The 26,162-nt window shown below is 34.8% G+C and overlaps 5 protein-coding genes and 1 long non-coding RNA gene across 14 annotated transcripts; 3 read left to right on the top strand and 3 right to left on the bottom strand.

Moving 5' to 3' along the window:
* Positions 1-1,483: 1,483 nt before the first annotated feature.
* LOC108856763 (uncharacterized) lies at positions 1,484-4,360 on the bottom strand. Of its 2 annotated transcripts, XM_018630644.2 has the most exons (9): positions 4,248-4,360; positions 3,988-4,115; positions 3,755-3,899; positions 3,587-3,672; positions 3,199-3,311; positions 2,925-2,990; positions 2,372-2,481; positions 2,221-2,286; positions 1,484-2,132 (listed from the first exon to the last, which is right to left on the bottom strand). In XM_018630644.2, exons 2-9 carry the CDS (start codon positions 4,080-4,082, stop codon positions 1,584-1,586), a joined length of 1,230 nt encoding a protein of 409 aa, XP_018486146.1. In that variant the 5' UTR covers positions 4,083-4,115; positions 4,248-4,360; the 3' UTR covers positions 1,484-1,583. The 2 variants fall into 2 exon arrangements, with proteins under 2 accessions (XP_018486146.1, XP_056866362.1); XM_057010382.1 differs by lacking the exon at positions 4,248-4,360 and having other exon boundaries at positions 3,988-4,241.
* Positions 4,361-6,779: 2,419 nt separating this feature from the next.
* On the bottom strand, positions 6,780-7,226 carry LOC108858701 (uncharacterized). Its single transcript, XR_008934261.1, has 3 exons — positions 7,141-7,226; positions 7,022-7,056; positions 6,780-6,849 (listed from the first exon to the last, which is right to left on the bottom strand). It is a non-coding gene; the product is annotated as an uncharacterized LOC108858701 (long non-coding RNA).
* A 4,922-nt stretch (positions 7,227-12,148) lies between these two features.
* Positions 12,149-13,368, top strand: LOC108856420 (E3 ubiquitin-protein ligase RSL1). Its single transcript, XM_018630208.2, has 2 exons — positions 12,149-13,090; positions 13,172-13,368. Exons 1-2 carry the CDS (start codon positions 12,192-12,194, stop codon positions 13,248-13,250), a joined length of 978 nt encoding a protein of 325 aa, XP_018485710.1. The 5' UTR covers positions 12,149-12,191; the 3' UTR covers positions 13,251-13,368.
* A 552-nt stretch (positions 13,369-13,920) lies between these two features.
* LOC108856421 (uncharacterized) lies at positions 13,921-15,383 on the bottom strand. 7 transcript variants are annotated; one of them, XM_018630210.2, is made up of 5 exons: positions 15,078-15,383; positions 14,869-15,000; positions 14,688-14,789; positions 14,351-14,481; positions 13,921-14,261 (listed from the first exon to the last, which is right to left on the bottom strand). In XM_018630210.2, exons 2-5 carry the CDS (start codon positions 14,991-14,993, stop codon positions 14,056-14,058), a joined length of 564 nt encoding a protein of 187 aa, XP_018485712.1. In that variant the 5' UTR covers positions 14,994-15,000; positions 15,078-15,383; the 3' UTR covers positions 13,921-14,055. The 7 variants fall into 7 exon arrangements, 4 of the variants coding, with proteins under 4 accessions (XP_018485712.1, XP_018485714.1, XP_018485713.1 ...); XM_018630212.2 differs by having other exon boundaries at positions 15,144-15,380; XM_018630211.2 differs by having other exon boundaries at positions 15,141-15,380.
* Positions 15,384-16,795: 1,412 nt separating this feature from the next.
* LOC108861355 (phosphatidylinositol 4-phosphate 5-kinase 3) lies at positions 16,796-21,756 on the top strand. Of its 2 annotated transcripts, none has more exons than XM_018635196.2 (7): positions 16,796-17,028; positions 17,719-19,117; positions 19,217-19,382; positions 19,449-19,559; positions 19,756-19,966; positions 20,077-20,152; positions 20,998-21,756. In XM_018635196.2, exons 2-7 carry the CDS (start codon positions 17,874-17,876, stop codon positions 21,308-21,310), a joined length of 2,121 nt encoding a protein of 706 aa, XP_018490698.1. In that variant the 5' UTR covers positions 16,796-17,028; positions 17,719-17,873; the 3' UTR covers positions 21,311-21,756. The 2 variants fall into 2 exon arrangements, with proteins under 2 accessions (XP_018490698.1, XP_018490696.1); XM_018635194.2 differs by having other exon boundaries at positions 19,657-19,966; positions 20,998-21,744.
* A 1,631-nt stretch (positions 21,757-23,387) lies between these two features.
* LOC108859450 (protein IQ-DOMAIN 4) lies at positions 23,388-26,089 on the top strand. The gene is made up of 6 exons (XM_018633351.2): positions 23,388-23,443; positions 23,569-23,653; positions 23,758-24,219; positions 24,414-24,644; positions 24,737-24,859; positions 24,939-26,089. The coding sequence occupies exons 2-6, from the start codon at positions 23,585-23,587 to the stop codon at positions 25,806-25,808; spliced, it is 1,755 nt and encodes a 584-aa protein (XP_018488853.1). The 5' UTR covers positions 23,388-23,443; positions 23,569-23,584; the 3' UTR covers positions 25,809-26,089.
* Positions 26,090-26,162: the final 73 nt, after the last annotated feature.

The following is a 26,162-nucleotide window of genomic DNA, read 5'->3' on the forward strand; positions in this document are numbered from 1 at the left end:
TATTACTAGAAGATGGTTGAGTGTTGTTCATCTTCTTTGTTCGATGGGTATAAGTCCCTCGACTGCAGTACTGTGGAACAGAAAGACAAGAAAAAAAAGAAAATGGAAGTCGTTTGAGTTGGGATTCATTGCTTGTAAGATATGAGGTGCTTAAACCCTTTACCGAGAAGATTTGTGAAGCTCTGATTCAAGCTGGATATGAGTGGCTCATCTCAAACTATTAATGGCACAAGACAAATATTGTGAAAGAGTTGGCAGCTACTGATGTATGTGTGAGACTTCTTTGGGAAACTATTACGGACGCGATGGTTGCACTATTTTCAGGATACGGCAAAACAAAGAATTTTACAGAGTATACAAACTGGTCACAACAAGGGATGCAAGACCATGCAGGCTTCAATCAGTTTCTCTTTGGTACAGAGATGTTCCAAGTGAAACATAAATGGAGATATAAACCATTTCCAATCTTTTCAGAAGTGGAACTAGAGGATGAGGCTGCACTTGATACTAGAAATGAAGATGTGTTGAGCTGTTACACCACTAGCCAAGCAAGAAAAGAGGTTGTATCATCTCAAGTTGAAGTTGAAGGAACTGTTGAGATGTCTCAGATTTTGCTAGCCTCCACGAATTGTTATGATGCATGCGAAGCGTATGACGGTCTGAAGTTGAACGTAGACTATCATCATCAACAAAACCTGAAGTTGAACGTAGCAGCTTGGATGTTCAAATCCAAAGCGACAAGGAGAGGACAAATTCTGAACTGGGCAACTTGGTGTACACATGAGAGACGTTCTTCTTTGGTATGGCACCGGTGGAAAAATAAATACTGTGATAGTCGTGCTTCCGTTGAGCTCTTTAGAAGCAAGTCACATGGGAATGAGCTTCTAGTTGTAAGACAAATGATGCAGAGAAGTCATAGATCAGAGTGTGGTGTTTACTTGGCTGGAGCTATGGCTATGAAAGGGGAGATAGAAGGAATATATATAACTGGATATCCTTTGGCTTTAGTCCTCACTTATGAATGGTATCATTCTCCTAGACCACCTGAGGTATTACACAACATGGATTGCTGGAGCAGCTACTCATCACTCATCCTTGAGGGCAAGGATGCTCTGAAGAAGGGAGTATTGTGATAGCTTGAAGCAATACCAATCGGTTTAGCTATTTAATTTCCCTGGTTTAGTTCTTTAATAATGGGTTTAGCTTTATGGTTTAATCCTTTGGTTTAGTAAACACTATATGTAAACGTTTTCTCATTTCCAAGAGAATCAATCAAACAATCAACATATTATCTTTATCTCTTATTCTCTCTCTATTCATCGTCATCATCATATCATCACTTTCATACATCATCACCATTGAAATCCTTGTTCTAGAGATGATCCTTCTTCCTCAGTGATCTTCTCATGGGCTTTGATTCACCAATCTTCGGATCCTCGGTGGGTTTCTAGGTTGGATTTATCTACCCTGTTACAAACACAAAAACAAAGCATCGACGATACATATCCTTTATGATCTGATCTACAACCAAATTAGCTAGTTCTCAAACACGTCCTAGTAGATGATTTATGTACACAAACAAACTATTTCTCATCGAAAAAGAAATGTAATGTAGACTGCTGCGTCTCCTTCTCTTTAGATTTCTTGGTGTTAGACTTTCCTTTTCCTTGCTTCTTCCCAGAGCTTTTATCAACATCTTGTAGCCTCCTCACAACAGACTGTTTCCATGGATTTTCTTGACCTGAAAATAACTCATAACCTCTCTTTGTCCCACTCTTTACTGAAGACTCCCCCCCGGTAAATTCTAAGCCGCCACCAGTCTCTACGGATTCACCTTCTCCCTCCTCAATTTCCTTCTTTACAGATTCACGATCAGATGTAATGCCTGCTGACCTATCTCCTTCCGCTTTCACAATCTTTTGGGCTTCATTCTCCTCTTCCACTTGTTTACTCTCATCATTGCTATCCGAGACTACGACCCCTTCATAACCTTCAAGTAAAGGTTCCTCTTTCGGACCAGCTAGGATGGTTGCATCAGTGGATCTGGTTTCCTTGTCTTTTTCTTCTGTTTTTGGCTGCTTTGCTGAGAAAAATTTGGAGATCAAGCTGTTCTGCGAGGCCTTTAACGGTATCTGCATGTGTGGTGGTGTCCACAAAACTGCTTGAGACCCCCAGACTAGTACACTAATAAGAATAGGTAAGCTGGTTGGTTAACCGTACCTGTTGAATACACTCTGGTCCATCAAAAGATAGTTTACCAATTGCAGAGGTTACTGGATACCATACCTAAAAATTCATATCTCAATCAAGTATGCACCAAAAAAACAAAAAACATTTATTACATAGTAGTGAGGAACTAAGTAAAGCTTACCAAATCCGATTTCTCATATGGTGCAAGTAATGGCTGCAGTTTCGACGTTGAGGGATCATCTAACCATGTATCAACTGAATCCTTGTCACCCAAAATTACTGGCATTCTGTCTAAATTGAAAAAAAAATACACAAAAACTCGCGTGTAAATGATAAATAATGTTAAGCTAAGTAACAGGTTTGTAATCAAAGAAAAAGCTGGTCATTATTAAACTAATATACATTGCAGAAACAGAGGTGCATTCTGTTCTTGTTCTTTTCTTAATTCAGTTGTTTTAAAAATTTCAAGATTCTCCTACAGCAGACTCACAACTACAGATGTGTTTTTTTGGAGCTTATCAAATCAGATGCAAACAGAAATAACGCAATATTACTAGTAGTATATTACTCGAATTTCATATCCATCCCTGTTATATAGTCTTGAACAATGAGGAACTCAAGCTAAAGGGTCCATAGAGAATATACAATATCCAACTTTATATGTTATGATGTGCTACTAAGAATTCAGAAATGTAACATTCATATATAACTAATGTATTTATTTATAAACTCACCATGGAGCCAATCCAAGGCTGACGAGGAAGCGGTTGTCAAAATGGTGAAGGTATAAAGTGTCTCACCTGCACAGAAAAAGTAACTGATTATCAGTAAAGATATTGAGTGTAAAGAGATAGGAAAAAATGATAACAGTAAGTAATTACTAGGTAGCAACTATAGAAGATAAAACATTTCCTAATCTAAAAAGTTCTGAGCGAGGAATGATCTGCTTCAAATTGAATATCGACAGAACTTAAAAGAAAGAAAAAATAAGATGGACAGTTGTTCTACCTCCTGAGTTCTGCCAAGAATCAAAAAGAGCAGCAAAGACCAAAGGCCTCTCATCCTTAAAATGGATGTAGTAGGGTTGCTTTTTTGAGCCTTCCTTTTTCCACTCATAGAACCTTCAAGATGATTCTCACTATATAAGTATTTTATAACTTTAGGGATATAATAGACACAAATACAAGCATGTATAAAAAGGTTACACATCTACCTACAGTATCATAATATAAGGAAAAGGTTACACATCTACCTACAATTACAATATAATCTGATCCTACATTTAACAAGAGTTTCTGCAGAAATTCATCAACAGAAAATTTGGATAATAACTACAAACATGGGCTAAGAACAAAAATAATAAGAAAAAAAAAGAGAGAGAGAGATAAACAGATACCCATCAACTGCAACAAGGCACCTATTCTTTGGAAGCAATCGACGAAAAGATGCTTTCTCAGCAACCGATTCAGACCGAGCATTAAACTGCAAAAAAATATGATCAGGACAGGAATCAGAGATACTAAACAAGCAGTTGGGAATCAGAAGAAGGAGTAAAAGTTTTTACCATTTTGAAGAAATCAGGCTTATCAGTTTTCTTAGTGAAACCAGGGACTAATCCCCACTTCATACAGTGAACAGCAACACCATCATTGTCTCTCCGTAGAACCGGCATATAAGATCCCGGCGCAACGTTGTAAGAAGGACGGTAACTGTATTAAACGACAAAATAAGCAACCAATGTTCGGAGGTACAGTCAAATAGAAAGGAAAACTGCAAAAAGGAGAAAAGAGACAGAACCATTCGAGATGAAGAAAAGAGGCAGGAAAGCCATGGCGGTGACAAGCCCTGCGGACATCTTCTGGTCTCAGAGTACAGCGAGCCCTGCCGCACATCTTTACTATGTTCTTGTGGAGAGAAGAATACACCTACGAAAACAAATAGAACCGTCAGGCCTGCTGTTCCCACCGAGTATCGCTAATCGAACCATAGTGTTTGTTCAGTAAATTAACAAAAAAAAAGGATTAAGAAACTAAAAAAAATAGCGGAAGCCCTTGTACTTGTGGGAGGCAATCTGTGAGGGCCGAACCCCACTTTCTCCACTACTTTGGATTTTGATAGTTTTTGTCTACCAAAATCCAATAATAAATAATTACAAAACCTTACGAAATCCCAGTTGGATATTCTAATTACAACTAGGATGTTCAATCCATTAAAACTTAATTAATTAAAACTGAACCTAAATAAAAAACAATTTGAATTTAATAATACCGATTAAATCGAATGGATGTCATTCACCTGAATAAACTGAAAAAATTGATTAATTCAAAATATTAGTATACTTATATAGTTATATGTAAAATTTTATACTAATATTAATAAGAGAAATTGTCAAATATACCACTTTCATGATACCACTTTTCATTTCTACATTAACCAACTTTACCACTAAATTTTTAATTGATAAAGTACTTTTATACCCCTAACTAATTAAGCATAAAACTAATTTCTTATTTCTCCTACATTTCACGAGTCGAGTCGAGTCCGTCGCGCCCAATTACTTCGCCATAGCTGTTCTCATCAATTGCATCACCATGTTCGTCTGGTGAAAATCCAGTGGTGAAGATCCAGCGAGCGGCTCCGGGAGCTCGAAACGCGTCGGAGCTCAAAACGAATCGGAGCTCGAACGCTCACAATCCTCACTCGCTGTCAGGTATCGCCGCTGTGACCCCAGCTCGAGTCGTGGTAGCCTGTCTAGAAGCTCTGGAGTCGTTGCCTCTGCTGAAATCCTCGTCGTGAGTCCGCCATGGAAACTCCGGAAGCGTCGTCAAGCTTGGATGTATCTCTCCTTTGCTCGATCCGCTTTACACTCAGCTCTGTCTTATTCGTCGTGCTCAGCTTAGTCATGTTCTAGATCGATCTCGTGCTCCACCGTCGTCAGGAGTTGCAGTCTTCTCGTAACGGAGAAAGCACGAAGCAATAATGGTGGATTTGAGATGTTTTGCACATCTGGTCCTCCTTCTTTTGAATATTTACGATCTGACCCCTTAACTATTAGATTTGCAGAAAGGTCCGCTCGAATCAAACCCTGAATATTTGGTATATTCTTATAAGTGATTTTATAAAGGTTTATAAATCATTTATAGGAATATATATAAACTATTAATAAAGGTTTATATGATTTCTAATTTTTTTATAGATTTTATAACTTCTTTTATATGCATTTATATATAGTTTATAGACTCTTGCAAACAATTTTACATACCCTTATAATTTTTTTATAATCATTTATAATGGTGTATAAACTTTATAAATTAGTTTTATAAACTCTTACGAATTATTTACATACCCTTACAAACTCTTATAAATTATTATACAAACACTTATAAATTGTTTTATAAGGTTTTTTAAATGGTTATAGACTATACAACTCTTATATCACCCCTTATAAATTGAATATAAGCTTTTATAACATTTTTATAAACCCTTATTAATAGTATACATACCCCTTATAAATTACTTATAACTTTCATAACTCTCTTATAAACATTTATAAATAGTTTATAGATTTTATAGCTTGTTTTATATGCCTTTATAATTGGTTTATAGACTTTTACAAATAATTTTATTATAAATTGTTTTATAATCCTTTATAAGATGTGTCGGTTCGGAGCCGTTTGGAGTCTAATCGTGGAGATGAGGAAGGAGAATCCTCACCTAATCGAGCCGAAGCTCTTCGTTGTTCTCGCGAGGAGATTTGAGGGTTCGAATATGGTGAAGAAAGCTGTCGACCTGCTCGACGAAATGCCTGAACCGGACGAGTATGTGTTCGCATGTTTGCTCGATGCCTTGTGTAAGAACGGTTGCATTAAGGATGCTGCAAAGATTTTCGAGGATATGAGGTTACAGTTTTTTCCAACGGATCTTAGGTATTTTTCTTCATTGTTGTATGGTTGGTGTAGAGAAGGGAAGAGATGGAAGCTAAGCATGTTTTGGTTCAGATGAATGAAGCTGGGTATGAATCTGATATTGTTGATTACACTAACTTATAAACATTTATAAACGATTTATAGACTTTATAAACTTCTTTATAAGCATTTATAAATGGTTTATATACCCTTACAAATAATTTATAAACATTTATAAATGAATTACAAACTTTATAAACTGTTTTTCATAAACATTACAAAAAGATGTATTAACTCTTATTGATTATTTATATTCTTGTAAACCCTTATAAATTATGTTTCAAACTCTTATAAATTGTTTCATAAGCCTTTCAAAATGATTATAAATTCTTATGAATGATTTAGAGATTTTCTAATTGATTCGTAAACCTATGTAGACCTTATAATTGTTTTATTAACTTTACCGTTTTCATAAACATTTATAAATTGCTTATAGACTTTACAATTTTTATAAGTCTTTATAAATTGTTTACAAAATTATCTAGAACCTAATCAGACAATATTCACCCTTTAGCTGCAACATAAACTAGAAGATACAAATTATACAGAGATACTGACTCAGCAAAATAAACAAAAATCAGAGGACATGTTGGATTATATCCTTTGAAGGAGATTTATTTCGGTCACAGAGACGCCATCAAGCTCCTGTGTGGAATAGAGACTTCTCAAAGACTCAAATGACACATACAAGCACCTGCAAAAGCAACAAACTTGTAACTCACTTGCAGTTTTTAAAAAAACTCATCAAATCATAGGAAACAACTGACATATGAAACAAAAATGCAAAAAAGAGCAACAGAAACTGAGTTATTTAACACACTGTTTTCTGCAGCTGAGGTGGAACCTTCACTTTCGTTGTAGCATACCTTTTAACACTGCTAAAGGGAAGAAACTCTGCAGTCTAAAAAGAAACAAAAAACATTAGAGTGATTGGTTAATAAGACTTAAGAAAAAAGTAAGAGCCAATGATGAATATGGTGATTACCATTGTAGATCGAAGAAAATGTGTGTTGGCAGGGTTGTGGCTCTTATTTAAGCTTGAACACACACTTCTTCCATGAGTGTCGGGAACTGAACATGTCAATTACATTACTAATTAACTTAGATTTACAAAGGGTTATAAATTTTCAAAAACTCAATGTTCACTATCAAAACTCTTTCTCTTAGATCCGACTATTAACAGATAACACTTTCTCTTAGATCAAGACAACAAAATCTGAGAGAAATACTTACAAGTTGTGATTCTTGCTGAGGATTCAACATTTTGAGGTTTTGAGTTTCGATCTCGTCTGCTTCGTGAAAGAGGATACACTCGATCTCGTTTCTGTCGTTCGATCTCGTCACCATCACCGCTCGTCGCGGTAGTCGCTCGATCTCGTTTGCTTCTGAGATAGGATACACTCGATCTAGTTCCACTCGCTCGATCTTGTCGTCATCATCGCCGTCATCGATCGATCTCGTCCCCGTCGAAGATTTCTCTTGAGAGACAAAGAGATGAAATTAAGTTAGGATTATAAGAGGGTTATTTTTGTAATTTGCTCATTAATGAAAAGTGTATTTGTGAAAATGTCTTTAGAGTGGTGGTAAAACTGAAAAGTGGTACCAAACAAAGTGTAGTTTTGAAATTTCCCCTATTAATAATATATACATAAATTCTTTACTAATATAATATTTATAATCAAACATTGATTTTAATAATTTTTATATTTTTAAGTTTTAATAGTTAAATACAAATATTAACTGGAATTTATGTAGGAAAACGAATTCTTAATTATAAAATAAATCTTATATAATATTGAATATCATATATTTAAAATTAAATTAGAAGAATTTCTTAATGACCTCTAAGATTGTGTTTTCAGCCTTATTACAACATATAACCAAATCATTTATTTATTTAGTTTAAAATTTATCACAACAAAACTGTAGTTTTTTTTTGCACAAAACTACAGTTATGAAGTTATATTATTTTAATAAACAGTTATTCACACTTCAACATGCACATAAATTTTCGTACCTATAAGATGCGTGTATTGATGGTTTCATTATCACCTGATTACATGATAAAAATGATATGATAAAAATGATGATCCAAAAGTATTTCTATTGATTAAACAACTAAAATTTTCATAAATCACGCAAATCAAAATATACAAATGATAAAAAAGCACACAGAAATGCAAAGACCCTAAAATGACAATACAAACTTCCCTAGATAATTAAGAAAATATTATAATATATTTAAACAAGAAGAATAACATATATAAAGTTAATACGAATATTAATTTAAAACATAAAAAGTGTATGATGTTTTCATTGATTCGATTGATTTTATTTAACTTTCACATTTTTTATCTCATTCTAATTTTTACTTCTGGATGGATTCGGTTTAAATTTTTAATTCTGGCTATTTTCTGTAGCCCTGCTACTTATCATAAATAAACAAACAAAAACATCATTTTTAAACACCTTCTATATATAAGTAATTAAGAAAATTGTTTTGAAGAAATGAGTTTATTTATCTTTGATTCTACTTAATTGAACTAAAAGTTCTTAGAAATAAATATTTTTATGTTATTTGATGTCAAATTTGAAATTAATTGGATAAGATTAATGTATATAACTTATTTGGGAAAAATATAATAAAAAAATAAAAGTTAAATTCAATTAAAATTAAAAGTTTATTCCTAAAAACGAAAATGTAAACAATATATCTTCAAATTTGGAACAATACTATTTAATACTTTATTTTGAAGCAAACAAAAAATAAGATTTAAAAAGAACTGAACTAGTTTCAAAATAAATCAAAAACGGAAAACAAGTGATTAAAGATGGTCTAATACCATCTCCAAAAAGACTATATATCTTAAAGTTTGCAAAATTATATATTTGAAATTTCAAAATATTTTTTCAAAATCAAAACTTGAAACTTAACTTCAAAATTATTTTAATTTTAATTTATTGTCTTTATATTTGTCATAATTAATGTAAACCCATATAATTTTTATAAATAACTAGAACATATATAAAAATATTACATCAATATTAATTGATAAAATCTTACACTACAATATAAATTTACAAATAGAAATATATAATTAATTATTAAAATACAAAATATCATATTATTACATAAAATTATTTTCGTAGTGCTTCTTCTTCTATTACACAAAAAAATTGTTTGGACAATATGGTGGAGATTTTAGAGGTCTCAGAGCGAATTTACTAGACCATTAGAATGTTGTAATATTTAAATGTGTATATAATTATATTTTCATGTACCGTTAAAAAAAGGTTTCCTTTATAATATTTTTGTTGTTTGATTCCAGGTTTAAAATAATATAAAATCATATTAATTTTTTTTATGTGTAATACTTGAATTTGTAATAACAAATTTGATATTTATGAGATAAAAATTTGAGAGAATTGGCTACATATACCTAAAGTGAACCAGAATTAGCAAACTACCACCCAGCACTCAAAAACCATATTTCTTGTAGCAAAATAAGGGTGTGATGCCAAAAATATCCCTCTCTCATTTCCACGTTGCTTTTGCAAGTACACCAGTTTAGAGATCGTATTAGATATGGCCTAGAGATAATAGCACTTTGTTCAGTCCTGGACCCACACCTCTGTATAGCCAAAAATATTGTTGAAAAGTGTATCTTCCAATACGTGAAATCTGAGAGATTTCTTCGAAAATATCCTAGAAGTTACTGTTTATTCTTAGATGTAATGGCTATTAGAATTAAGTTAATAAAGTTAACATCTAATATGATAGTTAAAGTTTATCTCAAATTAATATTATAACTAACACTAATATAACCCGCTAACCATTATGTTAGCATGATTATTATAAAGAGTTGGTAATATTAAGCATTTCGATACTTATATAGCTTATAGCTGAAATTAATGGTCATTTCTGTATTGGATAACAAGATATAGCTGTTAGCCATTAATATATGCATCTAACATAAGTATGTATATACTAAATATTAGGTTTAACGGATAACAATTTGTTAAGAGATGGAACAATCGAGTTAAGTGTATATATATTATGTTACGTTTGTAGATTCTTGGCAATAAGGTGAATATAACTTAACCTAAACGGACATAGGTATCACCTAACAATGTATATTAGCTGTTATACATTTGTTTATATGCTAAGAAACAAATGGAGACATATAAGTCTTGAAAAAGTTATGTAAAAATAAGTCTCGTTTATTATCTTCTCTCGCGACTATTCCTTGTGCTCACCATAATTCATCCGTGCTTATGGCTGAGACACGACGTTAAGGCCATATCCCCTCCCTCCTGATCTACCTCTTCTTGACCCTTAGTTAATACATGTGACACTCAACTCTCGAGAAGACATCCATATCGGTTTCCCATCAAACAAGAGCGATATCTTGTATTACTTCTTTATCTTCATCATAATCTTGTCAACATTACCGCATCATTCCCCCCAAATTTGGTTTCAACTAGCGTGGGACCTCCTACATTATCAGCCATAAACATTACTTCCATGCAAAATATTAAACCCATAACTCAGATTCCAAGTTTTCCTAGTATATACAATTATAGTTTAATTTTCCTGAATTAAACATATGGCTAAAGACATCGTACACATAGCCAATATTACCAAGTATATAATTTCAGTTAACAGTTAAGAGAAAAGTTAAAGTCTATTTTATGTTAGTAACATGTAAATAGACAAAATAAGGTAACACCTTATGTTTTCAAATATAAATAACGGATACAGTATATGTTAACATCTAGGTAAGTATATATTGTCTATAGTTATAAATATCTAATACAATATAAGTTACCATTTAAATAAATAGATATCGTGGTCAAATTGGAGAAATCCAACAAGTCCTTAAGAAATATCTTTTAGTTAAGTTTAATAGAAAAGGTAAAGTTTGTGTTATATTGGTAACATGAAAATGAGATGGGAGAAGTTAACATCTCATGTTTTCATCTATTAGTAATGTGACAATATATGTTGATATCTAATTAAGTAGATATTGCCAACTGGAATGAATTATGCTCTATATAACTCCGATCTAGTAACTAAGAAAATAGATAACTACAGACTTATGACGTACCTGACATTTTTCCCAGATTTTTGGCGTATGATGGGTTCATTTATTTGAGTGGTGCCACTCAAGAATTCATACTGGTTCCTAGACAAACATAAACCAAGTCTCATAATTTTCTTCAAACAATCTGAAGAAACAAAAAAAAGAAATAAATGGAGCATGAAAGTGAAATTATGAAAGAAGAAAATTGAAAAAAATGGAGATTAGCAAGGTTATATAGTTCATACTTACAGAAAATAAGTTCAAACTAACGAAAAAGATGGATATTATTAAAAATAAAAAGGTTAATTACATCGTTGATACTTACATAAGATGCTGGCAGATGTTTTTTTCGCTAGGAGAAGATATGGCTCTTGAATATACAAAACTGTTTTTCTTTTAGATCTATAAATAAAGACTTTTCACTTTTCTCTAGTCTTTTGTATATAGAGTAGAGAAGGTTTAGTAATTATACCAAGATATACGTATTTATTTCTGGCAGCAAATCTATTATAGGATTACATAGCATTGTAGGAGAGTAGGGGTGTTTTGGGTTTAATAAAATGTGTATAGTAGTCTAAACAGGAAACGGGTATCTAGCTAATTTCAGCTTATTTCGTGTATATCCCACCTAATTTCTCTAAAAATTTATTGATTAAAAACGATAAACGAAAAAAATACTTAATAATCATAAATGTGATGCGTAGTTAACTGTAAAAATCAAAATGTAAATATAAAGATGAAATTTAAATTTGAAGTTTTAGTATATTATCTTCAGAATTCTAAATTCGAAGCTTTTACAGTTTTTTCTATTTTTATGATTATTTTTCAAAAAAAAATATTTCCATGGAATTTATGAAAAACAATTGTTTTAGGCATTGGTCCAACAGACGGTCAGAAAAAAGGTCGCATAAAACCCTAACTAGACAAACATTCTTCTTCTACTCACCAGGAAATGGCAACTCCATCCGTCACTCCACCTGTCTTCGATCTCAATAACCTTCCCATAGACATAGACCAAGAAGACAACGACTGTTACATCTTCTCCGTCCCTCTCTCCTCCCGCGGTTCCACAAAACGCGAAGCCATCTCCGTCGAGAGTTACGACCGTGATCGTAGCCTCAGAATCAAATCCGAACCGCCAATCTTCATAGATCTCGATCAGTACAACAACGACCATGATGATGATGATCTCAGAATCCTATCTTTCCCTCCTCCACCACCTCACACATTTCTAGAAAAAGGTCAGTCCTCAAATAGCAACAAGAATCCCCGCCGGAGACGACCCTTGACCTTCTTCGACTGCGAGATTTGCGTCGAATCAAAACCAACGGTCGAGTCGTTTCGAATCAGCGGATGCTCTCACTCCTACTGCAGCGATTGCGTCTCTAAATACATCGCCGCTAAGTTACAAGACAACCTGCTCTCCATCGGCTGTCCTGTCTCTGGCTGTTCAGGGCGGCTCGAGCCGGACCAGTGTCGTCTCATCCTCCCGCGAGAGGTTTTCGACCGGTGGGGAGACGCTCTCTGCGAGGCGGTGGTGATGCGTTCCAAGAGGTTCTACTGTCCTTACAAGGACTGCTCTGCTCTGGTTTTCTTGGACGAGGGCGAAGATGGCGGGAGTAGTATGAAGGAGTCCGAGTGTCCTCACTGTAATAGGATGGTGTGTGCGGCGTGTGGGACGCAGTGGCATCCCGAGATAACCTGCGAGGAGTTTCAGAAGCTGGCTGAGAGCGAAAGAGGAAGAGATGACATTTTGCTGAAGAAAATGGCAGAGTCTCACAAATGGGCGAGATGTCCTGCTTGCAAATTCTACATTGAAAAGTCTCAGGGTTGCTTATACATGAAGTGCAGGTAACTTTCATTCTTCCTTTTTTGTCTTAACATGGCAATATTTTAATGAAAGTTGTGAGCTTTTTTAATACTTGTGTGCAGGTGTGGATTGGCTTTTTGCTACAACTGTGGAACACCATCTAGGGACCATTCTCATTATTGTTATAGTTGCAAGCGTTGACGTATTAGATTTTTTTTTTATTATGATTTTTATGGATTTGGATTTCTGTTTGCTACAATTTAGAATTACAACTCTTTGGATCATCATCCTTATTTATATGGAATTATCTTTCGCACCAGTAAGTGCGTGTTTACTTGGCGATGAATAACAGTCTAAGGATAGGAAGTGACGAAGTGAATATGGAATACATAAGTATCTTCATTTCCAGCGTAGTGGTTGCAACATATTGACAAGAACAATTTCCGAATGTTGATTCTCCTTATTTTCTGCTGTAAAATACAGTAACCTAAATTTCTGTTCATTGTTTAACAGGGGCTACAAGTTAATGTATAAACACAGAAGGCCTAATTGGCTAATTCATCAATAATTATCTCAAAACAGACTGCTTGAAATGAAAATTATTATGTCCTAATCCTTGGAATACATTTATGCAAGTAGCTAAGTAAAAACCTTATAAATATAATGGAGGAGTCCCTTGAGCAGTGACAAGAGTGATGACTTGCTTTAAGACTTTATAGCTGTAGTACCTGGAAGTAGTAACAGAGAAGACAAAAGATATAGGACGCAACCTTTAGAGCATCATTATCCCACAAACTCCATTGGGTCTCTTAATAAATATTTTACTAATTAAATGTAATTAAAAATCTTGTTTAAGAAACACCTTGATTCATATCCTCCAATGCTAGTTTCTTATTTAGGGTTTCTTTAAAAAATGTTGTTTTTTGTTGCTCAAAAAAACAAGACCAAACAATACAAGAACATACTTTACCAAGAACACACTTTACCATTTCAAGCAGGCATTGTTTCATACTGAAGAAGAAAAAACGCAAGAACACACTTTACACAGAGAGCCTCTCATCTCAACTTTAATCAGAAAACCATAACAAAAAAAGAGCACTTCATGACTAGGCAAAAGAGACCCAATGGAGTTTGTGGTGTTGCTACCAAGTATACGAACAAAACCACCATGGAGATCACTGAAACAAACGATCCATATTTTAGGAGCACCCTCTGCAACCATTAAAACCAAGTAAGATTATTAACGGTTACATTCCATGATTTCACTAGGAGGAAAGAATTTAACATCAAGTTGCCTTTGCCTGAGATTATAATAGCAGGACCAAGAGAGAAGCATCCAATATACAAAAACATAGAAACATTACTCCGTTGGTTCAGCTTCTTGATACACAAAAACAAACTCTGGGAAAGATATAGAAGATTCACACTTGGTCTGTAAACAACAATAGTGGATTCAAGCAATCAAATGCTGATAAGCGACAGACACATCTATCTAGTGAGTATGCTAGAGGAAGAGATGCCTAGATCGCATCCAGAACTTGATCAAGAAACAGAGAAAATTAACAAAGGCTCGAAACTTTGTAAACAGAAACAGAGAAACTCAAGTCTACCTAACAAAGAAAAAAGAAGCTTAAAAACCTTTTGGAGAGTGCAGCGAAGATTGGAGAAGCAACAAGAAGACCAACCATAAAGGCAGAAGACAAAAGACCATCTTGAAAGTTGCTTAACCTAAACTCTCCTCTGTATCAACAACAACAACACAAAGTTTCAGTCTTTTATAATCAATCAAAAATTAGAAAAAAAAGAGAGAGTATATTACTGAATGCCAGTGCCAGCAGAGCAAAGGCCTATGAAATCACAAGGTGTCGAGCTTCCGTTAACACCATTACTCGCAATCACTCCTCGATCCATATAATTGATCAGGTTTACAATACACAAGATCATCACAAATCTACAAAAATACAAATCACGAGTTAGAATAATTTATAAAAAAAAATTAACAGAGATTCAAAATCACGAAGTTATTGCCTTCAAAAGAAAAGAAAACTTTATGAAATCATAAAATCAAAACAAAACAGAGTCCCAAACCACCACGTTTGTCCGGCGAATCCAACGTTCCCACCACTCCATCGCACTTCTTCAAGCTTTATCCCTTCCGTCCTACGAGAAAGCTGTCGAGGCTTTCTCTGCGTGTCTGATGAGGATCGAAGCTGCTTCCGTTGGTGACGACGGTAGGAGAATGCGCCGCAGCACGCGAGATAGAGAAGTCTATTTCTTTCCTCTCAAAGCGTTTTCTTCTGTTATCAACACGTGTCCAGCAATATACGTCTCTTATTTACCGAAATTAAAAGACGTCTCATCCGTTTATTTGTATTTTTGATTTTGTTTTAAATTAAAATTAACATAAGAACCCCACTAAATACCAGGGATAAAGATGCTCTTACACCATGCCTTCTATCTCTTACATTCTTAGAAAGGGGTTCTTTCAGTGTCTTCTTTTTTCAGAAAAGGGCTTTCTATTAGAATTAAAAAGTTTGATACAAATTATTCACACTCGTGACCAAATACTTGTGGATGTGTGTGATAACTCAATATCCTAACCTTTTTTCGTCCGGTGTCCAGTTCCGTTAGTTTACTTTACGACATACTTTTGGATTTTGAGGATTTCGAGATTGTAAGATTATATTTAAATTGAATAGAATATTACAAATAATACAACTCAAAACAAATATATTTATGCAAAGAGAGAATAAGAATGAGAAAAATGAAAAAGACAAAAGAAAATTGTTTATATAGATAACTTTCTATTTATAACTTTTGTAAAATAAAAAAAATATGTTTTATTATTTACCATCATACAATATATAGATAGAATGTATGCAAATTTTTATATAGAACAAAATAAATCTATGTAATATTTTTATTCTAAAATTACACAAAAGATTTAGTAAAAATATATGTTTATTTTAAATCTTTCAAAACATACTATGTTAGAAAAAAAAAATCTGTGTTTTTATATGTAAATTAAATGTTTGAATAATCATTAGGATATTGAAAGTGATTAAGACTAGAGGAAAAATGTGAAAATGGTAAATTTGCAACTAAACATAAATACACAGAATAATATAATTATATAACTGATGGTTACTTACCTAAATTAAGTTTTTTAAGAATTTCTTTTTGATGGTATACAGTCCAATTTCTTTTTTTGTTTATAGCCCAACTGGGTTCAAGCCAAACTAAACTAAATAATTCTGAGTTATTTGAGGTTTGTTTTTTAACCCCGAAAAGCTCAAGCCGAACATAACCATAAAGCCAAATTATCGGTCTAGTAATCTAATTTCGAATCTGCGGAAATTATTGGTAAACTAATTGTGGTATTGTGATTTGACTTCTGCGTTATGAGTTGTGACCCAGCGGAGGAGAGAGTAATATAAATTTCTGACTTGTGGCACATGATGTAAGACCAAGATTGTAGGCTTGAAGCACGTTCAAAAACATTGTTTATATCGCTACAGACTTGTCCATTAGCTCCACCTAAAGCAACGCATATTCTTATATGATATTCAGACATGTACTAAATCTTCTCGAAGCCTAATAATTATAAACGCATAAGAGTTTTATTCTGTTGTTGTCATCGAATAGAAAAAATAATTTAATGATTTTGTAAAATAAGAAAATATTGCAAGATTTTAAAAGATTATATGATAGAGGACAGCACGTTGTCTTGTTGCAGGCTACATAAATAATCAAACAACTTAGCAGATACACATCTAATGGCCACATCATCGTTGAGCTGATCATTTATCCCCTTGTAAGAGAGTTTCACCATTCCTAGTTTTCCTGAAAATCCTTCCTTAAGATCTTCATTCTCTGCTTTCAAGCTTATATAACTTGAGTCTCATTACCATCAAACCTTATTTTCTGGACTACTTTTCATGTCGGGTGACCATATATCATTTTCTCTTCACCTATTCAGGTAAGCATTTTACTTTTATTAGCTTTCTCAGATCTTTTGGAGCTAATTTACGTGTAACACTCATTCATAATCTCTCGATGAGTCCATCTGATCTTTCCTTTTATTAGTCAACGAATCCAATCGATTAATGCGCTAGAACAAGACGTTTTTCTTATTTATTTACCAATTCGAAGATAGAAAAGTAATCATATTAGAATGAACATAAATGATGGTCGATCCTCTTTACATTTCTTTTTCTGATCGAGTTGATTCTATAGTTTGAGATGACAATAGAAGTCGAATACATATTTTTTTCCTTTCTTATAAATTAGACTCCCTCTGTTTTCTTCTATATGAAGTTGTAGAGATTTGCACACAAAATGTGAAGCACCCAATACAATACCTTTTATATCCTCGTCATTTTTGTAACACTCTATCCTCATCATTTGTCACTATATTTTGCATTGTGTTTTGGAGAACGCCAATTATATTGAAACAAAAAGATGATTTCAAAACAGACATTTACTCCATAAAGGGAGAAGAGTGATCGAACATAAATGAATAGAGAATTTTTTTTTTAGTTTTAAGTGTTCGATTCTTTTCGTTTTTATTCAATATATTTATGTGCTATTAATTACAACAAATACTTTCAGATTTTGCACAGATTGATTCTTGCGGTCATTGATCACCTTTTTACATGTATAATTACAGAACAAAAAGGATTGAACGCTGAATGTTTTATTAGAAGAAAAAAACAAGTCTGGAAAAAAAATCAACGGGAAATGTCAGAGTTGCTGACTTTGGTGCTGTGTAGCCGGCGGGAGTAGAGTAAGAAAAGTAACATAAAAAACAAAAAAAAATAAGAAATGCAAGAGGCTGTATTCCTCTTTAGCGAGGAGAATCTAAACAAGGGGCAATCCTCAGGGGGACGTAGTGGCGCGGGGGCCACAAAATATAAACAGAGCTCCCGTCGCGTGGTCCCCACAACAAACTGCGAGCTGAGTGACGGGACGGCCGAGATTAGAATAGTAGAGAAAGTTTTGAAGAACGGTGACCTTTACAACGGAGGCTTATCGGCGGGGGTGCCTCACGGCACAGGGAAGTACTTGTGGTCGGATGGTTGCATGTACGAAGGGGAATGGACACGTGGCAAAGCGAGTGGGAAAGGACGTTTCTCTTGGCCGTCTGGAGCTACCTACGAGGGTCAGTTCAAGGACGGTCGGATGGACGGGGAGGGAACGTTCATCGGGATCGACGGTGATACGTACAGAGGGCACTGGCTGTGGGGGAGGAAGCACGGGTACGGAGAGAAGAGGTACGCGAACGGCGATGTTTACCAAGGGAACTGGAAGGCTAATCTGCAAGACGGTAACGGGCGTTACGTGTGGAGCGATGGGAATGAGTACGTGGGAGAGTGGAAGAACGGTGTTATCTCTGGGAAAGGGATCATGACTTGGGCTAACGGAAACCGTTACGAAGGGCTGTGGGAGAACGGGGCTCCGGTTGGAAAAGGGGTTTTGAGCTGGAACGAGGAGAAGACGAGTAATAATAATCAGTTTGGTGGGTGGGGGAGGAAGAACAAGAAGAGAGATGATGAGATTGTGCAGCAAAAGCTCTCTTCCGTGGAAACTTTGTCGAAGAATACTACAAACTTCCCGCGGATTTGTATATCGGAGCTGGAGGATTCGAACACGTGTGATAACGTAGAGGCGGGGTCGATGTTGATGAGTCCGTACACGAGTGAGTCAGATACGGGTGATAACGCGAGCGGTTGTGGAGAGTATGAGTGGGCGAGGAGCCCTTTGCTTTTGGAGAGTGGTGGTGCCACGAGTTCGCAGCAAAGTCCGAGATGGCTGGATGAAGGGGATGTTAAGAAACCGGGGTACACAGTTACTGCCGGACATAAAAACTATGATTTGATGTTGAATCTACAGCTTGGCATCAGATACTCTGTTGGCAAACATGCTTCGGTTTTGAGGGAGATTAGGAATTGTGATTTTGATCCCAAGGATAAACAATGGACCAGGTTCCCGCCGGAAGGATCTAAGTCTACACCTCCCCATCAGTCCATCGATTTTAAATGGAAAGACTACTGCCCCATTGTGTTTAGGTACGGAAATATGATAGGGATTTAGGAACTCTCTTAGATAAAAAAAAAAATTATTTTATCTAATGGTTCGCATTTGTTCGTTTACTGTGGTCAAAACAGGCATCTAAGAGAGTTATTTACTATAGATCCAGCGGAGTACATGCTGGCTATTTGTGGAGATGAATCTCTTCGGGAATTTTCTTCTCCAGGAAAGAGTGGAAGCTCCTTTTACCTGACTCAAGACGAACGCTTCATGATCAAAACCATGAAGAAATCTGAAATAAAGGTAATTTTGCTTTTACATTGCTGTCCATAATATAATATGACCTGAGCTTTGTAAAACCATCCTTAGGTGTTGCTTAAGATGCTCCCAAATTATTATGAGCATGTCTCCAAGTACAAGAACTCATTGGTCACCAAGTTTTTTGGCGTGCATTGTGTCAAACCAATAGGAGGCCAGAAGGTATGGAAATGTTCCTTTGGTACATATTTATTGATGAGATCAAATGAAAACATACTTCTTGTTTTGTGACAAAAAATAAATAAATAATATATAACAGACTCGGTTCATAGTAATGGGAAATCTATTTTGTTCGGAGTATCGTATACACAAACGGTTTGACCTTAAAGGTTCATCGCATGGCCGTACGATTGACAAGGATGAAGGTGAAATCGACGAGACCACAACACTCAAAGACTTGGATCTCAAGTATGTCTTTCGACTCGATACCTCGTGGTTTCATGCCTTTATCAACCAAATCGACATCGACTGTGAGTTTCTTGAGGCCGAGCGGATTATGGACTATAGTCTCTTAATTGGTCTCCATTTCCGGGAATCTTGCTTGCGTGACGATATTTCCTTGGGGATCGGTATTTAATCATTCATACATTTCTTTCAACTTATTTTCAGTTTGTATTTTTTTTTCTAATGTTGTACTATTCTTCTGTTAACTGATAAATTAGCTACTTTATTTATTTAGGTCGAAGAGATCAGGAAGACAAATTGATGAGAGGATATAATTCGCTACCGAATATGGACTCTGTCACGCAGACTTGGTACCTTCTCCTACAAATCTATTTTGGATAAATAAATATAAAACATCCCTTATATATTATTTTATTTGTTGCAAAAAGATGGAAGTTCTAAAAATTTCAAACATATTAAATATTGATTATTAATACATTATTTTATAGATAACTATTTCTTATTACTTTCGAGCAATATAATTTTAATAAACATAGTTATCTTTTTTAAAGTTTACAATTTATATTAAATAATTCAATAAAATATAAAAGTATTTTTTAAAACTATTTTTTTTCTAAAAATTGAATATTCAAAACAGAGCGATTATCTGAAAAGCATTACAATATGTGAGTTATGTCATATGTTATTATCAGAATGATTATTAAAATCCTTATTGAAATATGTTGGTCTATAAATATATATTATACTTTTTGTTAAAACCTTTAAAATTAATTAGTAATCTTGAAAATATTTTTCATTCTTTCCTTAAATAAAAGCTATGGAATTATCTAAAATAATTAAATATATATGACAATTAATGATTTTAAATATTAAGGATCTACTATTCTTTATCATTTTTAATTTAAATTATTAAAAAATTAAACTATCGCATTAACTATATTATGAAAATTAGTTTTTTCGCATATGTTACATTTTGAATTTAAAAAAATGATTATAAATTATTAAAAATCTCATATGAAAATTTTATGATCCATAGCTTAAACATTTTGTCTTACAAGATAAAAGTGATGGTAAAACTACATGAGAAAGAAGTTTCATTGAATTGATATAGGGCTCAACTCTGTATAAAGTATCTTGTTAACAAAAAATTATATATGCCTCTTTGACAATATTTTGTCTTGCATTGAAAATGTAGTAATGGACCATTACTTAGACTTGGGGAAAGTACACCCGCAAAAGCAGAGCAGGTGAGCAGATTTGACGAAGAAGCGTGGGAAGATGACAACATTGACAACTCGAATCCAAAGAATACAAGGAAGGAGGTTGTTGACGTGATCCTTTACTTCGGTATTATTGATATTCTTCAAGACTATGACATCACCAAAAAGTTAGAGCACGCCTACAAGTCACTCCATGCAGATCCCACTTCTATATCAGCTGTTGATCCCAAGCTTTATTCAAAAAGGTTTAGAGACTTTATAAATAGGATATTTATTGAAGACAAATGAGAGAAAAAATATGCAACAGCTGCACAAGTTTAAAGACCAAGAATCTAAAGATCCACCAAGAGTTATATTGTACATTGGAATCTCTAGGCATGTGATTGGTATTTAACCTTTTGGCTTTTCAATTCTGAATTTTCAAAACGCGTAGGCCATTAAACAACATGAAAACAAACACCTAGTACTGTTGCTCGAATCAGGATGTTGAAGAGATTGCCGGCGGCTGTTTTAGAATGCTTTTTTGGAGGGAGATTTATAAATTTGGGGAGGGGTTCATAAATTTCTTAATCTACAATGGCTTATTTCCTCATTTATTGGAGAGGATAGATTTTTGGTGCTTTCTAAAAAGATAATTTTTTTTTGAATGGTTTGTAAAATTTGTTTAGAAAACACTATTTTGTATAGATTTAGCTACTTTAAAAACATAGTATTGTTTGGTATTTGAAAAACAGAGTATATCTCATGGAGAAACTAAATCTTGTAGCAAGCCATGACTGAAATAGTCCATCATACTTCCGGTTCCGAGTAACATTGATTGTGAGGCATCGGTTCCTGACCTGCATGTCAATCATCTTCACCATCAACGCAGTTGGACTTTGGGGAGCTAGATGTCATCTGTTATTCCGTTCACGCCAAAGTGAATAAAGACTTAAAGAGTGAGCTGGAAAATATATTTCAAGAGGAAGAGATGCTTTGTTTCTTGTGTGATGGGCTTCACAGTGACCAAATGCCCAAAGGTGTAAGCCCAATTCACGCTTACCAACAAAACTGAGTTATTTGACAAAGTATTCTTCTCTGTTTCCATTTCCTGCAAATAAGTGGGTTGTTTATCTACGTTTCCATTTTCTTTGTGATTAGAAGTTTATAGGAGTTGTACTCCATGTTTATTTTATCTTCCAGTTGTAGGAGTTGACAACAGTATTTATGTCAATTAAAGACCTAAAAAGAGGTAACTGAACTCGACCCATTGAAGAAGAAATGCGGCTTAAAACTAGGCCGTCTAAGAGAAAAACGAAAGGAATTCGACTATATATAGAAGAGGTAGAAGACCGAGAAAGAACATTCACAAGCATACACAATTTTCAGCACAAGAACTAGGGTCTATATCCTTCATTTTGTTCTTGCCAATTGACTTAGTTCTCATAAAATCTTATAGTTCTCTTTTAATCATCTCTTTGATCATTAATTAATATTTTTCAAATAACTCATCATCGATTCCGCACGTACTGGAATTCGTGCATACTTCCGGTTCGTGCCGAGTTCAGATTTAAACAAAATTCCTGGTTTAGGCTTCAGAAAGCAAAACACTCTAACCAATCAACCATCTACAACAAGTATTAAGAGGTTTGCACGTACTCACTTTGCCGGCTTCCAATTAAATAAGTATAACTAAAAGTAGCTATTTGTTATACGTTATAACTGTTACAATTTCATGGAACCGAAGAGTTTTAGCATCCGATTTATTATCTGAAAGATTTTATATTTTTCTTAAACTTATCTGCAGTTTTTTCTCATCGTTACTTTCGAATGATAACCATTTAAGCAACTTTTGTTAACAATAGAAGTTTCGGGTTCTTGACTTATAATTTCTCTCACTCTGGCTTTTATATATTAACTTAAGGAATAATCTTCTATATCAAATTTTGTTTTAGTCCAAGACCACTAGACTACCACTCATAGATTAATCCGCATTTTCTTTTCATCTTTATTATTGGTTTATTTTCCTATTCCGAATTTTGCATTTTTGTTGCTGAAAATCGTGAACAAACAAACGTATAAAGAATCGAATCCAGACTACAATGGATACAGAGCCATCACGAAGACCTTTAAACTATTTTTCTAATATGTCTATTAGCTTTGGATAAATTAATATCAAACAAAGGCACTGGTATTCTAAAAAAATAGGATTTTCCAATAATTCTAAAAATCTCAATTCCAGAATAAATAATTAAATGGAATATGCTAGAAAGAACAACGAAGCAGAGAATTTGTTGTAAATAAAAAGAAGGAAAAAAACTTAAAAGAGGTTATTTATAACCAAATGTATCTGTCGTTAAATCTGTTGAATAGTTCTAACAAAACACAAACGTTACAAAAGTCAATTGGGTTCCCACGAAACGGTGGGTCCATCGTGACCAGGTCTTTTAACATGAGCTCTTCTTACTCCTTAATTAGCCTATTATTGACATCATTTTTTAAAGAATGTTTTTTTCTGAGAAATATTTTGTAAGAATGTTTGAACGAAAGATTGTCTGAAATCTCAGGAGAATCAAAAAGAAGATGGGAAAAAGCTGGTTGACATGTGTCTCGGTCTCGTGTTTATCATCAGGAAAAGACAAAAAACATCAAGTTCGTTTTCAGATTTTACTCTACATCATAAATCTAATGCATATAATAATATTATGTGTTCGTTTATATATGTAATCTTTGATTCTGGTTTTTGATTCTTGAAGAAACAAGAGAAAGAGAAGAAGAAATGGTCTGGGAAACAAAATAGTAGAGAATCCATTGAATTCTCTGAGGAGAGGACTTCTTCGATTGATCCTTCATCTTCATCTGTAACTCGGCCGTCTCCTTATCCTCCTCCCTTGCCGGATTTCGCTCCTCAGGCGTTGTTGCCACCACCGTCCCCACCTCCTCAGGCGTTGTTGCCACCACCGTCCCCACCTCCTCCTCCTCTGCATCCTTTTCCGGTATCTGCCAGCAATGAAGGAGGATATGGTGGTTCCAACGAAGCAAAGACTAGACAAGCTCTGGCTCTTGCATCGGCTGTTGCAGCCGAAGCAGCTGTGGTGGCTGCGCATGCTGCCGCGGAGGTTGTACGTCTCACGAATACGACATCCACACATCAAGTCAGGGAAACAAAGGAGGAGGCTGCCGCAATCAAGATCCAAAATGCGTACAGATGTTACAAGGTATACATACAAATCATTCATTCCCGTAAATGCTTCTCTTATTACATGTTTTTTAGTCTTTTAGCATGTGCCATTAGGACATTTGAATACTGTCCGATCATCTTTTCTGAAAATTTTAAATGTGCTAAGAAGAAGAGAAAACGATTCGTTAACATACGAAAAATTAAACACAGCAAATATAATGGGTTTCACAGGCGAGTCGAACTCTACGCATGCTGCGAGGAATGGCGAGACTCAAGACACTTCTGCAAGGAAAATACGTCAAAAGACAGATGAACGCGATGCTTAGCTCAATGCAGACACTTACACGTTTACAGGCACAGATTCAAGAGAGGAGGAATCGGTTATTTGAAGAGAACAAAGCTCGTCAGAGGCTGATTCAGCAGAAGGGTCACCAAAAAGAACAACACAAAGATCAGAGTTTGGTAATGAATCTTTATACCTTTTTACTACAATGTGTGAATAATATTCAGATTAATCAATTCTTTTTTCTTTTTCTTTTTCTTTTCTTTTGTAGATTATCGCTGGAGATTTTGATTCCACCAATAAATCAAAGGAACAAATCAAAGCAAAGTTTGTTAATCAAAAAGAAGCTTCTGTAAGACGTGAAAGGGCCTTGGCGTATGCTTATAGTCATCAGGTATTTATAAATCTAATCAAAACTTCGTTATGAAATTATTCATATTTATATGGTTTCATTGTTGGAAAATGAAACACAGCAAACGTGGAGAAGCTCTTCAAAACTTCCACACCAGACTCTGATGGACGCAAACACTCCGCATTGGGGTTGGAGTTGGCTTGAGCGGTGGATGGCTTCTCGTCCGTGGGATCCTCAATCCAACGACGGTCAAGCCTCCTTCAAAAACTCTCTCAAACCCGAAACCTCCATCAAGACTTCTCCAGCGAGATCTAAACCACTAAATTTAGCTAGCCAAAAAGCTATCCAGTTGCCAACAAACAATGATTCCAAGGGCATGAAGAGAGAAGGAACTAACCACATGCACAGGCACAGCATCGGTGGTGGGTCATCTACAAATGTCAAAGATGATGAGAGCGTTGGTAGCTCTTTGTCACGCAGAAGTTCCTTTGGTAATGCCGAATCCAAGGCTAGTGGAGAAACAACAAGCAACTTGAGTAACAACCCACAACCGTTGAAGAAATCCAAGGCTAGTGGAGAAACAACAAAAAACATGGTTAATGCGCAAGCTATGAAATCAAAAGCTAGTGCGGGAACAACGTCTAACTTGGCTAGCACGCAAGCTGTGAAATCAAAAGCTATTGCGGGAACAACGTCTAGCTTAGCTGGCACGCAAGCTGTGAAATCAAAAGCTAGTGCGGGAACAACGTCTAACTTGGCTAGCACGCAAGCTTTGAAATCCAAGGTTAATGTCGGATCAACTAGCAACTTGGGCTTGCAAAAGAAGAAGGTTGACGCTGATAAAAGTAAACCTCCGCAAATGGTACTGCCAAAGAAGAGGCTCTCGTCTTCTACTTCTCTTGGGTCAGGGACGAAGGTGTCCGATTCAGACAAAGCAACAACAGGCGCTGCAAATGGAGAGAAAAAGAAAAGAAACGGTGGTAGCCGTTAACGTAATAAAGTTATAGCCTTTCTAGACCAAGAAGTTGCGTTGATGGCAGTTTGATATAATTAGCATCTCAATACAAGCAAGAGGGAGAAAGGGTCTGTATTTTCCGTTGTTTTCTTTGAGTGTGAGTGAGAGAATAAATTACTACTGTCCGTTTGGCTTTTATCTGTTTAATTCTTTTCTCTATTTTCTTTTAGTATAAATCATCTATTTCCCGTCGGTTTTTGTTTAGTTATATTATGAACATGTTTAAGTGAAAAAATTATAGTTTGATTGGTTTTTAATTGTGACATAATACATCTAATGTGTATTGATAAGCCAAATGTTATTCAATTCTACATATGATTAATTAATCTC

This window comes from Raphanus sativus, chromosome 5 (assembly GCF_000801105.2).
Source record: "Raphanus sativus cultivar WK10039 chromosome 5, ASM80110v3, whole genome shotgun sequence".
Lineage (NCBI taxonomy): Eukaryota > Viridiplantae > Streptophyta > Magnoliopsida > Brassicales > Brassicaceae > Raphanus > Raphanus sativus.

Coding starts and splice junctions, on each gene's coding strand:
- LOC108856763 (XM_018630644.2), bottom strand. CDS start 4,082: ATGTGCGGCAGGGCTCGCTGTACTCTGAGACCAGAAGATGTCCGCAGG. Junction 3,900..3,987: donor TCTTTTCTTCATCTCGAATG/GTTCTGTCTCTT, acceptor CGTTTAATACAG/TTACCGTCCTTCTTACAACG. Junction 3,312..3,586: donor TGCCTTGTTGCAGTTGATGG/GTATCTGTTTAT, acceptor ATCATCTTGAAG/GTTCTATGAGTGGAAAAAGG.
- LOC108856420 (XM_018630208.2), top strand. CDS start 12,192: ATGGCAACTCCATCCGTCACTCCACCTGTCTTCGATCTCAATAACCTT. Junction 13,091..13,171: donor TGCTTATACATGAAGTGCAG/GTAACTTTCATT, acceptor ACTTGTGTGCAG/GTGTGGATTGGCTTTTTGCT.
- LOC108856421 (XM_018630210.2), bottom strand. CDS start 14,993: ATGATCTTGTGTATTGTAAACCTGATCAATTATATGGATCGAGGAGTG. Junction 14,790..14,868: donor TCTGCTGGCACTGGCATTCA/GTAATATACTCT, acceptor TTGTTGATACAG/AGGAGAGTTTAGGTTAAGCA. Junction 14,262..14,350: donor TCCTGCTATTATAATCTCAG/GCAAAGGCAACT, acceptor TAATGGTTGCAG/AGGGTGCTCCTAAAATATGG.
- LOC108861355 (XM_018635194.2), top strand. CDS start 17,874: ATGCAAGAGGCTGTATTCCTCTTTAGCGAGGAGAATCTAAACAAGGGG. Junction 19,967..20,076: donor CGATATTTCCTTGGGGATCG/GTATTTAATCAT, acceptor TTATTTATTTAG/GTCGAAGAGATCAGGAAGAC. Junction 20,153..20,997: donor GACTCTGTCACGCAGACTTG/GTACCTTCTCCT, acceptor TTGAAAATGTAG/TAATGGACCATTACTTAGAC.
- LOC108859450 (XM_018633351.2), top strand. CDS start 23,585: ATGGGAAAAAGCTGGTTGACATGTGTCTCGGTCTCGTGTTTATCATCA. Junction 24,220..24,413: donor ATGCGTACAGATGTTACAAG/GTATACATACAA, acceptor TGGGTTTCACAG/GCGAGTCGAACTCTACGCAT. Junction 24,860..24,938: donor CGTATGCTTATAGTCATCAG/GTATTTATAAAT, acceptor AATGAAACACAG/CAAACGTGGAGAAGCTCTTC.